Below are 14,542 nucleotides of genomic sequence, written 5' to 3' on the forward strand. Positions count from 1 at the left end.
AAAGCTATGCAGAACAAAAATATAACCCCATTTAGGAATGTGTGGGTATATCTAATAGATAAACATCCCTTTTTTGCAGTAAATTTAAAGGGAAACTGAGAGCAGGTCAGGAGAATCTAACCTACTGATAAGGGCTAATAGGCTAGGTCACAATGATTAACCGCTTCCCTCTTTGACGATTTTTAATTTTTGCACTTCTGTTTTTTCCTCCTCACCTTCTAAAAATCATAACACTTTCAAGTTTCCACCTCCCTTACACCAACAATTTTACTTTGTAATACCATTAATAATGTCACCACAACATCTACGGCAAAACCAGAAAAAAATTATTCGTGAGGCAAAATTAAAAAAAAAAAGCCATTTTGTAATTTTTTGCAACTTCCGTTTCTACAGAGAGCAGTTTTTGGTAAAATTGACACTTTATATTTATTCTGTAGGTCCATATGGATACTAATTTATATTGGTTTGATTTTATTTTAGTAAAAAAATAAATTTTATAACTACATGCATGAAAATTAATACGTTTAAAAATTTCCTCTTCTGACCCCTATAACGTTTTTATTTTTCCTCATATGGAGATGTATTTGGCTAATTTTTTTGCACTATGATCTTAAGTTTTCACCGGTACCATTTTTGTTTTGCTCTGACTTTTTGATCACTTTTTATTAATTTTAATGGGATTAAAAGTGACATAAAATACACAATTTTGGACTTTGGATTTTTTTTACATGTACACCATTGACTGTATGGCTTGATTAACGATATATTTATATAGTTCAGGCATTTGTGCACGTGGCGATACCACATATGTATATATTTATTTTTATTTACACAGTTTTTTTTAAATGGGAAAAAGGGGGTGATTCAAATGTTTATTAGGGAAGGGGTTAAATCACATTCATTAACTTTAAAAAAAAAAAAAAAAAAAAATTTTTCTTTTGCAAAGTTATAGCTCCCATAGGGGACTATAACATGCAATACCTTGATTGCCAGCGCTGATCAATGCTATGCAATAGCATTGTATTGATCAGTCTTATCGGTGCTCCACTGCTCCTGCTTGGATCTTAGGCACGGAGCAGTGAAACGGCGATAGGACGCCAGGAAGGAAGGTGAGAGAGCTTCATCCATCCTCTCAGCTGATCTGGATGCCGCGGTTTCGCCACAGCAGTCCTGATCAGCCCACTGAGCTAGCCGGGAGTTAAATTAACCTCTTTTAGACGCCGTGATCAACTTTGATCACGGTGTCTAAATGGTTAATGCCGGACATCAGCCCGATTAGCGATGTCTGGCATTAGCCGTGGGTCCTGGTTGATTATAACAATCGAGACAAACCGGGTATGACGCACGCTCACCTGCTGAGTGTGCGTCATACCTCAGGAGCCTGCAATGGACGTACATTTACGTCCCTTTGTGGCAAAGGGTTAACAATGTAAATTTATTATCCCACTTGGCTACATTTGTGTAAAATGTATTTTTATTAATATGCTAATGAGGGAGGTCGCACTGTGGCAGTTAATTTACCCCTGGGTGCACCGATCTGCCTGTAACAAGGTCTCCTCCTGAATATTCATCTGGCACTCTGCAGTGATGAGCGACCTTGAGTTACATCATTGCGGAGGGTCAGGTGAATATTATACCAAATGTTCTAATTAATATATTATTAAATATTTATGTTACACAAAATGGCGCAACAGAGAGGTATAAGAAAGGTTGAAACCCAATATCCCCACCTTACTAGCCCATATCAGCAGGTTAGACTCTTCTTACCTGCTGTCACCTTCCCCTTAAATGTTTACTTCGACTTCCCAAAATATGATGTAAATGAAGACAAACACTATTAGTATTCATGGGTTATGCTTTGTATTCTATAGCAGAATCTGTTTTCTATTTTATAAGTTTCCTACTGGATTCTTAAAAGTAAAACAAAGGAGTCTGGGTGACACATGCATGCAGTTTGTTGGAATAATGAAGTATGAAAAGCAGCAGCAGTAGGAAGAGGCATTAAGAGAAGATAATAAAACCACTGAGCTGAATTTCTAATGTTTATTTCATAAAAACCTTTTTGGTAGCTTTTAGCAACCTTATCTGTTTCTCATGCTGCTCTTTGTTATTTTACATACTGCATTATACCATACTATACATCTTATATTAGCACAGTATGTGGCTTGCTGTATTGCAGTGTTTTTATGCAATTTCCCTTTCTCTACTTTTAATGGTTTTTTTAGCTGTTATAATGTGACTTGGTAAAATTGAGGCATTTAAATGCACTACTTGTAGATGTGCGGAATTCAGACTACACTACCAATGTTTAACAACAGAAAACTGATTTAAATTATTTGAAAAAGAATGCTACATGTTTTTGTTAAACAGAACTTAAAAGAACTTGTCAGATATTAGAAAATGAAAATATATTTTCCTGACAAGGTCCATTGGGTATGTTCTGGTATTTAAAACTCATCCCCATTCACTTGAATGGACCTAATATGCAATGTCAGATAGACGCAGTGGACAACAATGGCCTTGATCAAGGGTCCGCACATGATCATCTGAAGGTGGTGGTGGGTTTTAAGTGAAGAACTGTAAACAGGCTACAGCATAAAGTGCACACTCGAGTGAGAAATGAGAGACCACTCTCATGCTATGCAGAGGACTTCAGCGAGTGACATCGACGTTGTGCAGGGGCAGTTCAGTTGCAGACAAGCTTAAAGGGGTAGTCCGGCGCTAAGACATCTTATCCCCTATTCATAGGATAGGGGATAAGATGCCTGATCGCGGGGGTCCCGCCGCTGGGGACCCCCCGTGATCTTCCACACCGCACCCTGTTAGCATCAGCATGCTCGCTCCTGGTCTGATTACTGGCGATCACGGGGACAGAGCATGGTGACGTCACGGTTCCGCCCCCGTGTGACATCAAGCTCCACTCCCTCAATGCAAGCCTATGGAGGGAGCGTGGCAGCTGTCACGCCCCCTCCATAGGCTTGCATTGAGGGGGCGGAGCTTGATGTCACACGGGGCGGAGCCATCATATCACTATGCTCCGTCCCCGTGATCGCCAGTAATCAGGTCCAGCGATCAGGCATCTTATCCTTTGGATAGGGGATAAGATGTCTTATCGTCGGAGTACCCCTTTAAGAACTTTAGTGTCACCATTAGGACTCACATGTATGTCAGTGAGCCTTTCTCTAAGTCCTTCACCATCGCTATCCCAGTTAGCTATAGTGCCTTGCTGTGTCTGAGTGAACTCTGAATAATTAAAGGTAACAAAATATTGTTTGGAATGAAAGGGTGCCTGTCAGTTCGCGCCAGTGGCAGGATATGTTTAAAGCTCCCAGGGCAATCTCATATTCTGAGACTTACTCTGAGACTGACAAAATCAGAGGATGAATTTCTGGAAGTTCCATGCAAAGTCTATGGGACTTTAGAAAAATTAGTCCTCTGATTACATTAATTTGGAAGCAAGTTTCATCCTTCGAGTTTGGCCAGAAATTTTAAACATATCCTGCCAAAGGAGCAACATGACAGGTACCCTTTAAAATAAAGCACTGGCTTGTGAGTAAAAAATAGTAGTAATAATTTAAGTTAAAAAAAAGAATCCTTTTTATTTTATTTTTTTATTTGTTTTCCAAAAACTAAAAATTGTATAGCAATACACAAGGGTCAGAGCATGCATGACATATTAATTATGCCCCTCCCCTGCATTGTCAAGAGGCAGAGCATGGATCCCCTTCGATTTGCAAACCCCTCCCACCTTGAAAAAATCCTGCAGACACCCATGGGTCCACAGAAACACACAAAGGAAATTATGTACAGTGGGGCAAAAAAGTATTTAGTCAGTCACCAATTGTGCAAGTTCTCCCACTTAAAAAGATGAGAGAGGCCTGTAATTTTCATCATAGGTACAGCCATGGCCGTAAATGTTGGCACCCCTGAAATTTTTCTAGAAAATGAAGTATTTCTCACAGAAAAGGATTACAGTAACACATGTTTTGCTATACACATGTTTATTCCCTTTGTGTGTATTGGAACTAAACCAAAAAAGGGAGGAAAAAAAAGGCAAATTGGACATAATGTCCCACCAAACTCCAAAAATGGGCTGGACAAAATTATTAGCACCCTTAACTAAATATTTGCTTACACACCCTTTGGGAAAAAATAACTGAAATCAGTCGCTTCCTATAACCATCAATAAGATTCTTACACCTCTCAGCCGGTATGTTGGACCCCTTTCCGTTGCTGTATGTCTCTTTTATTGGAAGAGCACCTTTTCCCAACAGCAATTTAAGATCTCTCCACAGGTTTTCAATGGGATTTAGATCTGGACTCATTGCTGGCCACTTCAGAACTCTCCAGCGCTTTGTTGCCATCCATTTCTGGGTGCTTTTGTGATGTATGTTTGGGGTCATTGTCCAGCTGGAAGATCCAAGATCTTGGACGCAAATCCAGCTTTCTGACACTGGGCTGTACAGTGCAACCCAAAATCTGTTGGTAATCCTCAGATTTCATGATGCCTTGCACACATTCACGGCACCCAGTGCCAGAGGCAGCAAAACTACCCCAAAACATCATTGAACCTCCACCATATTTCACTGTAGGTACTGTGTTCTTTTCTTTGTAGTCCTTGTTCCATTTTCAGTAAACAGTAGAATGATTTGCTTTACCAAAAAGCTCTATCTTGGTCTAATCTGTCCACAAGATGTTGTCCCGGAAGGATTTTGGCTTACTCAAGTTCGTTTTGGAAAAATGTAGTCTTGTTTTTTTATGTCTCTGATTCCTCATTGACTTGTATGGCAGAGTGTCATTCTTGTTCAATTTTCCAAAATTCTGACTATGTTCACGCTTAACCCTAATACAATGTTACAAAGCGAAATCACATCCCTTTACATTCTGAAAAGTCCATTACAACCACTGGGTGACCACACACATATACATCTCCCAACGCAGTATTGCAAAATACTGTTTGTTTTTTTTGTTAAGCCAGTAATCTCATGACACATTCTGGGTTATGTTGACCCATAGGAAAAACTGTGATCTAACCCCAGATAAGATTTTTTATGACCTAACCGCAGGTTACAAATTACAGTAGAACATACAACAAAATACTACTTTGGATTTTATGAAGCTATGTAGTACAGTATGTTAATGTGCTCACCAAAAGGAACATATTTACTCAGCATAAACAGTTTATACGTATAGCTGAAGATAACATTTTTTAGATTTATCACCTCTGCTTGAGCAAGTTTTGCAATGGTCCATTTACAACCTTATCCTATAACTATGCAAGTTTGAGGTTCATTGAATACCCAGTGACTCAAATAGGACAGTCTGCTATTTGAATTAGGACAGAAAAATCATGCAGAACAATCTGGAGCCTTACATTATGTATAAAATGTATTTGTTTTTATAAACTTGTCATTTTTGCACATTGCAATTCAGTCTAGCTTATCGGCTCTGTGTTGTCAAGTGCCAAACTGCTTTTCCATGCAATGACCCATAAACATAACAACCGGTGTTTAAAACGAAATTGATGGACATGCTTTTTTACCTGCAAATTTCTATTCACATTCATATTCAAGCCTCTGTTATAATACACAATTTAGCAGAGAACATTTTCTAGGTATCAAATAGCAGTCATTGGTCAAGGGAATTAGTTTTACCGAAGAGCTGAATATATAATATATGCCGTTCAGAAATATCTACAGTGTCATTTGTTTTTTATGCTTTCATTAATAATTTACATACAGTACATGGGTGATAATATTGTATAACTATCCTCTTACAACTAATAGCTACATGATAACCTGTGATATATTTATGTGCATTACAATGCTCCCTCCCCTGCAAGTGCTTGTATCCCATGATAATTAACAAGGACAATATATCAATGAAGATCCCTTGTAAGAATCCAATCATTAAGCTCACAGAACTTTTACCTTGTAAATATGCTGAAGAGTACAGGAGAAGCTTAGTGGGTGGCGTTTTAAGAAATAATTTCCAAAAAATAATGGAATTCGCACAGATTTGCAGATTTTATATACACAGTAAGTCAATTTATGTTGATTTATTGGAGATTATCCCCACTAAATTAAAGAAATTGTCTCGCTTAAGAAACAACTTGTTTATAGGGTCAAAAATGATATATTAAAGCAATTCATGCATTTAATGTTATTAGCCTTAGTGCTAAGCTCTCCCGTTATTGACTGTGCTCTCACATCACAAACTTTGAATGCAGAGAGCTCCCATTTCTACTACCATTTATGCCAATTACGCATTTGCAAAAGTAAATGTGCCCCAATACATGATTCAGGCCTATTTACACTCACAATACATTGGCAAAGTATTGATGGCTTTTTTTTTTAAACATTTTTGCCTTATTTTTCCAGTGATTGTTTAAAATGTAGAAATCAGTCCAACGTGTTACTTAAAAGTAATTTCAAAAGTATGTGAACAGTTCGAAATATTACAACCCTAATATGTAAATTGTACATTTAAAATGCAAATAAGCTAATAGCTTGACAAAAAATGTTGTACAGTAGATCCTCTATACAGTAATACTTCAAGCAAAATATTTAATGTTACAGTAAGTATTATAATCAGAATATGTGCAATAAAAACACTCTAGTTGTAGCTCACTGTAAGATATAACTTATTCTACTGACATCTCATTCGTCAAAATGAAGAGAAATTTTTATAGCAACAAATGTACACAAATAAAAAAGGCATAAAATGTATTAATTACAGTATGTTCCATATACATTCTGCTCAAGCCTTATTTGTGTTTCCTCTCAGGTATTTGTCTTTTTCACTTTCAGTAGTTTGTTATCTCTAAAAAGCAGCTTATTATTCATGCAGTAAATGTATCTTGTGTAAATCTGTCATCAAAATTCTGAATTATTGAGTAATTAATGTTTAATAGGGCTGCATGCTTTATCTTCAAGATAAAAAGTTCTTGTGACTTTGTTCCCAGTAAAGGGGAAGAATAATCAAAAGTAAATGCAAGTAACACCAAATAGAAGACTCACAACAATGGGGTGTTTGTGTGTCTCTATTGAAGTCTACATACAGTATATCTGGTTGAGCCTTTTTCATAACAGACAAATCAATAGAGGTTACACATCTTATTGTCAAAGTGCACAAAGCAATCAAAATCCCTCAAATTACACCTTTTATTAGATGAAATAGAGAGAGGAGAATACCCATCGATCCTTAGCTTGTCTCCGTAGTAGCCCTGGATAGTGACATTTCTCTGTAACAATGACTGATATCTTTGTAAACCACATTATGGTGCAATACAAAGTATAATGGCTGTTTTGTGACCTTGCCGTAACACCTATTTAATAAAACAAATTACCATGTTTAGGAAATATTGTACAGAAGCCATCAAGGCTTGGTGAGATTCCAACTTCAGATGTGATTATTATGATGATTGCAAGTGATTAAACATGGAGTGTTTACATGCAGTGATGTTTCTGCAATGATTAGGAGGACAGTAATTCCTATAGTAAAGATTCCCAGTGATTGCCATATTTGGACCGGTCTATGGATGAATATTTAAGAATCAGATTAGTTCCATTTATGGTGTCATTGATTATCAATCATCTTCTTGAAGGCAATTGAATTGAGCCATCCAAAGTCTGTAGGATGTAAACCTACCCTAGTGATTGGGTTTTCTTTTAAAGTTAAAGGGGTACTCCAGTGAATAACATTTTTTTTTAATCAACTGGTGCTGGAAAGGTAAACAGATTTGAAATGATTTCTATTAAATAATCTTAATCCTTCCAGTACTTATCAGCTTCTGTATACTACAGAGGAAGTTCTTTTCTTTTTTAATTTATTTTCTGTCTGACCAAAGTGCTCTCTGCTGACATCTCTGTCTGTCCCAGGAACTGTCAAGAGAAGGAGCAAATCCCCATAGCAAACCTATCCTGCTCTTGACAGTTCCTGAGACAGACAGAGGGGTCAGCAGAGAGCACTGTGGTCGGACAGAAAATACATTTAAAATGAAAAGAACTTCCTGTGGAGCAAACAGCAGCTTATAATTACTGAAAGGATTAAGATTTTTAAACAGAAATAATGTACACATCTGTTTAATGTTCTGGCACCAGTTGATTTAAAAAAAAAAAGTTTTTTTGCTGGAATACCCCTTTAACCCCTTAAGGACTCAGGGTTTTTCCATTTTTGCACTTTCGTTTTTTCCTCCTTACCTTTTAAAAATCATAACCCTTTCAATTTTCCACCTAAAAATCCATATTATGGCTTATTTTTTGCGTCACCAATTCTACTTTGCAGTGACATTGGTCATTTTACCCAATAATGCATGGCGAAATGGAAAAAAAAATCATTGTGCGACAAAATCGAAAAAAAAAACGCCATTTTGTAACCTTTGGGGGCTTCCGTTTCTACGCAGTGCATATTTCGGTAAAAATTACACCTTATCATTATTCTGTAGGTCCATACGGTTAAAATGATACCCTACTTATATAGGTTTGATTTTGTCGCACTTCTGGAAAAAATCATAACTACATGCAGGAAAATTTATACGTTTAAAAATGTAATCTTCTGACCCCAATAACTTTTTAATTTTTCCATGTACAGGGCAATATTAGGACTCATTTTTTGCGCCGTGATCTGAAGTTTTTTTCGGTATGATTTTTGTTTTGATCGGACTTTTTGATCACTTTTTATTCATTTTTTTAATGGTATAAAAAGTGACCAAAACACGCTTTTTTGGACTTTGGAATTTTTTTGCGCGTACGCCATTGACCGTGCGGTTTAATTAACAATATATTTTTATAGTTCGGACATTTACGCACGCGGTGATACCACATATGTTTATTTATTTTTTTTACACTGTTTTATTTTTTTTTATGGGAAAAGGGGGGTGATTCAAACTTTTATTAGGGAAGGGGTTAAATGACCTTTTATTAACACTATTTTTAAACATTTTTTTACAGTGTTATAGGTCCCATAGGGATCTTTAACACTGCACACACTGATCTCCTATGCTGATCACTGGCGTGTATTAACACGCTTGTGATCAGCATTATCGGCGCTTGACTGCTCCTGCCTGGATCTCAGGCATGGAGCAGTCATTCATCGATCGGACACCGAGGAGGCAGGTAAGGGCCCTCCCTGTTTCCGGTCAGCTGTTCGGGACGCCGCGATTTCACCGCGGCGGTCCCGAACAGCCCGACTGAGCAGCCGGGTCACTTTCAGTTTCACTTTAGAAGTGGCGGTCAAAGCTTTGACCGCCGCTTCTAAAGGGTTAATACCGCACATCGCCGCGATCGGCGATGTGTGGTATTAGCCGCGGGTCCCGGCCATTGATGAGCGCCGGGACCGATGCGATATGATGCAGGATCGCGGCGCGGCTTCATATCGCGGGAGTCGGCGCAGGACGTAAATATATGTCCTGCGTCGTTAAGGGGTTAAGAATAATTTGTATGATGGAGCCTAAAGCTAGGAAAAGGTGCCTTCTGCAATAATAAAGTCATTTAGATCAATAGCGTCAGAGGAGGTCATACCATAAATGCAATATGTGCAAATGCACAGTGGTCTAACAGTTAAGAAAGGCCCGCTGTTAGCATAAAAGCAGATTGATGCAGTCTATTGTACTGTATCGGTATCACGTTCCACTCCTCTGCTGCCGTCTGCTTCCCCAAAGTCAACGTGCCACACCGAGGCTCGATAAATCACCGACTGCAGTGATGTCCCATCTAGATCGGCAAAAGGCTGAACATTAATGTAATGCATTAAGCCTTGGCTTTGGTATAAATGCATCACACTGTCACTCAGCTTATCACTGGTTGAGGCAGGACAAAGCTGAGGCTGGCAATTTGCTGAGCCGCAATGTGATGTGTTGACCCTGGGGAACCTTTAAGAAGATGACAGCGGAGGAGTAGAGCCTGATACCGCTTGTCAAAGAGCAATGGGTCCATATGCTACATTTTTACTAGGGCCACTTCTATATCCACTTCCTTCCAAAATAGAAGTCACAGGAGTAATGATGAGACCCAGAAGTAAAGTAAAATTAGAGATGTGGATAATGGGGACTGAGAGAGCTGTAGAAATCTGGTGTCACGTCACTGAGTAATGACATAAAAAGGAATATAGACAAGTATCTTAGTTTCATGCCTGACTTCATTTTCTTTAAAGGTGGTCATAGTAGGGAGGAGCACTTTAAATGTGATGCTAGTTACTAAGCTAATGCAGCCTCATGAAATAATGTAAGGCTTGTAGAATGCTTTGGTGTTACCCATTTATTTCATACATATTTTACATTTTAAAATGTAGCAGGGTTATGTTGCAATACTCCACAGCAGGTCACTGAAAAAATATCATGCAATGTACTAGTAATGACCCTGGCATTATTTCCTAAAAATATTATCACTGATGAAGAAACAAAGTTATACCTAAAATTTTACTTTTGTTAGATATATATTTTTAAATAACCAATCTGATCCCTGGTGATAATTATAATCCAACTGATCACATAGCATCAACATAAAGAAACCTCAAGAAAGTAAGCCAAAGACACATACAAGGTGTTGTGCCTATTGACAACCCAACAAGGTGTAGTTGATGCAGTTGATCCCTGAACACATGCACTCACACCTTCCCCATATATCATACAGTCCTAATGGATTACTATCTCTATGTGTCCCCCCCCCCCTTAGGGTACAAGGGATTTAAAAGATAATATAACCATGAGATGGCTTCCCTGGGACCATGTGACTACATGGGTTTACTAACTTGATACATCCGCACATCTATCATTTTAAATCACAGTATCCATCTTTGAGCATCTGAGTGAATGGTCCTCATGGACTGATCCATTGTAACACTGCTTACGGGAGCATTTGTGGATTGAGTATTTACTTTTGCTGATTTTTTACCCCCTCCTGCTTGTATCTTCTGATGAACCCCTTGTACCCTTAGGGGATAAATGCGTCGGGGTAGTGATCTTTTAGGACTGAATGATATAAGGGAAGGTGTTTGTGTATGCACAAGCATGGACAAAGTCCAGTAAGTGAGGGTGGGCTAGCACTCCTCTGTCTGATAGGACAGGAGAGAGCACAGAGGAGTCCTATCAGACAGGAGAAAGCACAGAGGAGTACTATCAGACAGGAGAGAGTACAGTGGAGTCCTATAGGACAGGAGAGACCACAGAGGAGTCCTATCAGACAAGAGAGAGCATAGAGGAGTGCTATCAGACAGGAGAGAGCACAGAGGAGTTCTATGAGACAGAGAGCACAGAGGAGTGCTATCAGACAGGAGAGAGCACAGAGGAGTCCTATAGGACAGGAGAGAGCACAGAGGAGTACTATCAGGCAGGAGAGAGCACAGAGGAGTCCTATAGGACAGGAGAGAGCACAGAGGAGTCCTATCAGACAAGAGAGCATAGAGGAGTGCTATCAGAAAGGATAGAGCACAGAGGAGTTCTATGAGACAGGAGAGAGCACATAAGAGTCCTATAAGACTGGAGAGAGCACAGAGGAGTGCTATCAGACAGGAGAGAGCACAGAGGAGTGCTATCAGACAGGAGAGAGCACAGAGGAGTTCTATCAGAAAGGAGAGAGCACAGAGGAGTTCTATCAGACAGGAGAGAGCACAGAGGAGTGCTATCAGACAGTAGAGAGCACAGAGGAGTTCTAACAGACAAGAGAGAGCACAGGGGAGTCCTATCAGACAGGGGAGAACACAGAGGAGTCCTATCAGACAGGAGAGAGCACAGAGGAGTCCTATCAGACAGGAGAGAGCACAGAGGAGTCCTATCAGACAGGAGAGAGCACAGAGGAGTGCTATCAGACAGGAGAGAGCACAGATGAGTCCTATCAGACAGGAGAGAGCACAGATGAGTGCTATCAGACAGGAGAGAGCACAGAGGAGTGCTATCAGACCGGAGAGCACAGATGAGTCCTATCACACAGGAGAGAGCACAGAGGAGTTCTATCAGAAAGGAGAGAGCACAGATGAGTTCTATCAGATAGGAGAGAGCACAGAGGAGTGCTATCAGACAGTAGAGAGCACAGAGGAGTTCTAACAGACAGGAGAGAGCACAGGGGAGTCCTATCAGACAGGGGAGAACACAGAGGAGTCCTATCAGACAGGAGAGAGCACAGAGGAGTGCTATCAGACAGGAGAGAGCACAGATGAGTCCTATCAGAGAGTAGAGAGCACAGAGGAGTGCTAGCCCACCCTCACTTACTGGACTTTTGTCCATGCCTGTGCTTCAGCTTGGACAAAGCCATGGTTTTATAAGCTATGATCTCTATGAAAAGGAAATACAATTTTCTTATGAAGTACAGTATATTGGAAAGGTTAATGTTTTGTCAAGATATACAACATATAAAATGTTTTTAAATCTGACAGTGCCTAATTAAGGTTCGAGTTGCCAAACGTTTGGCAATGGGGCCAGATACTTATTTAAAATCAATGTATAACTTATTTAATATGTGTTTTTCTTATTTAATATCATTTTTTTCCCCTTTACTGTACGGTATGGGCATACATGCTGGTGTTAGGCCATACAGGTGTGGTTTTCAACACTGTTGATTAAACTTTACTGCATAGACATTCATGCTTTATTTGTGTCACAGGAGTATAGTTACAACTGTATTACTATTGAAATGTGTGAACAAAGCCTATTTTTCTGGTCTTTTTGAGTTCCTGTTTCTGTTTTAGATAAAGTTAATATTTTTGTCAACCATTTTACCAATTAAAAATGTTTTGAGGATACCATGATTCTATAAGTACTGTTTTGAAGTTAACTGATCAAAGCGAACCATTTGTAATGCGGCCCTTTTTTCCACTTGGTGTGCTCTGAGGTCTTTCATTAAATTATATTGTGGGATTATGTAAATGTGATAATGTGTGTTACCACTTGCCTTTGATATACTTTGCTTTTTATATTCAAAAGATTAAGGCCTCCCACTGTGCAATAAGAAAGTAGTTTTACATATCAGCAGGATGCCTTGAGAAAAGAGCTTTATAGCAAGGAAGGTCAGCGATGGGCAGAATACCTGATTCATCATAATGAGGGATTGATTATGGAAATTGATTGGTATCAAACATATGCATTGATTTCTATGGCATGGATACAGATGGTATTTTGCAAAAAAAAAAAAGTTTTTTTTTCTTCTGTTGTGAGAGATTAAAGTAGAAAATAGATTTGTTTGTTCTTCAAAACACTTTGACATTGTTTATAACAAGTTATGTTTTCACTTTGTATCTGCAGGTGATGGTGGTTGGTCACCATTGGACAGTGATCATTATCAGTGGCTGCAGGTGGATTTTGGAAGTCGGAAACAAATCCGTGCAATAGCTACTCAAGGGAGGTACAGCAGTTCTGACTGGGTGTCCCAATATCGCTTGCTCTACAGTGACACTGGTAGGAACTGGAAACCTTATCATCAGGATGGAAATATATGGGTAAGATATGTAAATTCACAGATTTTAGATTTCAAACAAACAATTAAACAATTGTTAGCTTTGCAGGGATCAGTCAGATAGACGGTCGATTGCTCAAGCCTGTAGCTCAGGCTTGGAGCAATCAATCGACGATCGGACGCCACGGAGAGAGGTAAGGAGAACTCCGCTTGCGTCCCAGCTGATCGGAACATCGCAATTTTATCGCGATGTCCCGATCAACCCGACTGAGCTGCCGGGAACGGTTTACTTTTGTTTTCAGACGCGACGATCAACTTTGATCGCCGCGTCTGAAGTGTTAATAGCGCGCCGCACTGCGATCAGTGCCGCATGCTATTAGCCACGGGTCTCGGCGTTAGAGATCGGGAGCGGACTCATGACATAGCAGTACGTCATGAGTCCTTAAGGGGTTAAACTAGCTATTCAGTTGTCTTCACTGGTAACATGACACTGCAGGACATTGTAGAACAGAAAGTAAACACAATTTTTCTTTAAAAAAAAGCTATGGGGAAATAGCTTTTTGTACCATAATAATAATAATACTCAATACAAAACAAGAATTTAAAAAAATTCATGCAAAGATGTAAAAAAATTGCATTGTAAGTTTAGTATGTAGTAAGGATTCGCCCAGCTCTCCAAATCCTTGTCAGACACCTCCTTCACCTCCTTTACAGACAACTTATTTCCATCATCATAAGCCCTTTTTTCTTTACTCAGAAAATATTTTTAAGTTCAGATGTAGGAAGCAGCAAATCTCCAGTGGGCTATGCTATTATTGTACAGCTTTAGGCGTGCTACACTGTTTACATAGTGCACCTGTTCCAATCTTATTCTTTATAATGTTATTATCTACTTTTTATATAAGCTATCTAAAAAAAAATGAATGTAAATGTACTACTAGCAAAATTTTTTTCCTAACATTTTCTTAAAAGCAAGTAAGCATTTGCAGTTAAGGATTTTGGATGGTATATGTTACTTTTACTTTCCAATAGGGAAGACTTTCATCTTTTAAATATATTATGAAAAGTGAAAATATAAACAGTCAAGATACTTCTACCCTGTTTTGCATTCTTCCGATTCAGTGGGCCATTAGAAATCCTTGGTCTGATCAGCAGTT

At 38.9% G+C, this 14,542-nt stretch overlaps 1 protein-coding gene across 1 annotated transcript in view; it reads left to right on the plus strand.

The window, feature by feature from the left end:
• Positions 1–14,542, plus strand: part of CNTNAP2 (contactin associated protein 2) — a 1,818,787-nt gene that overhangs the window by 625,485 nt on the left and 1,178,760 nt on the right. The window contains exon 3 of the mRNA XM_056520555.1: positions 13,235–13,428. Within this exon, the coding sequence (XP_056376530.1) occupies positions 13,235–13,428 (194 nt within the window). The remainder of the gene's footprint in view (positions 1–13,234; positions 13,429–14,542) is intronic.

This window comes from Hyla sarda, chromosome 5, assembly GCF_029499605.1.
Source record: "Hyla sarda isolate aHylSar1 chromosome 5, aHylSar1.hap1, whole genome shotgun sequence".
NCBI classification, from domain to species: domain Eukaryota; kingdom Metazoa; phylum Chordata; class Amphibia; order Anura; family Hylidae; genus Hyla; species Hyla sarda.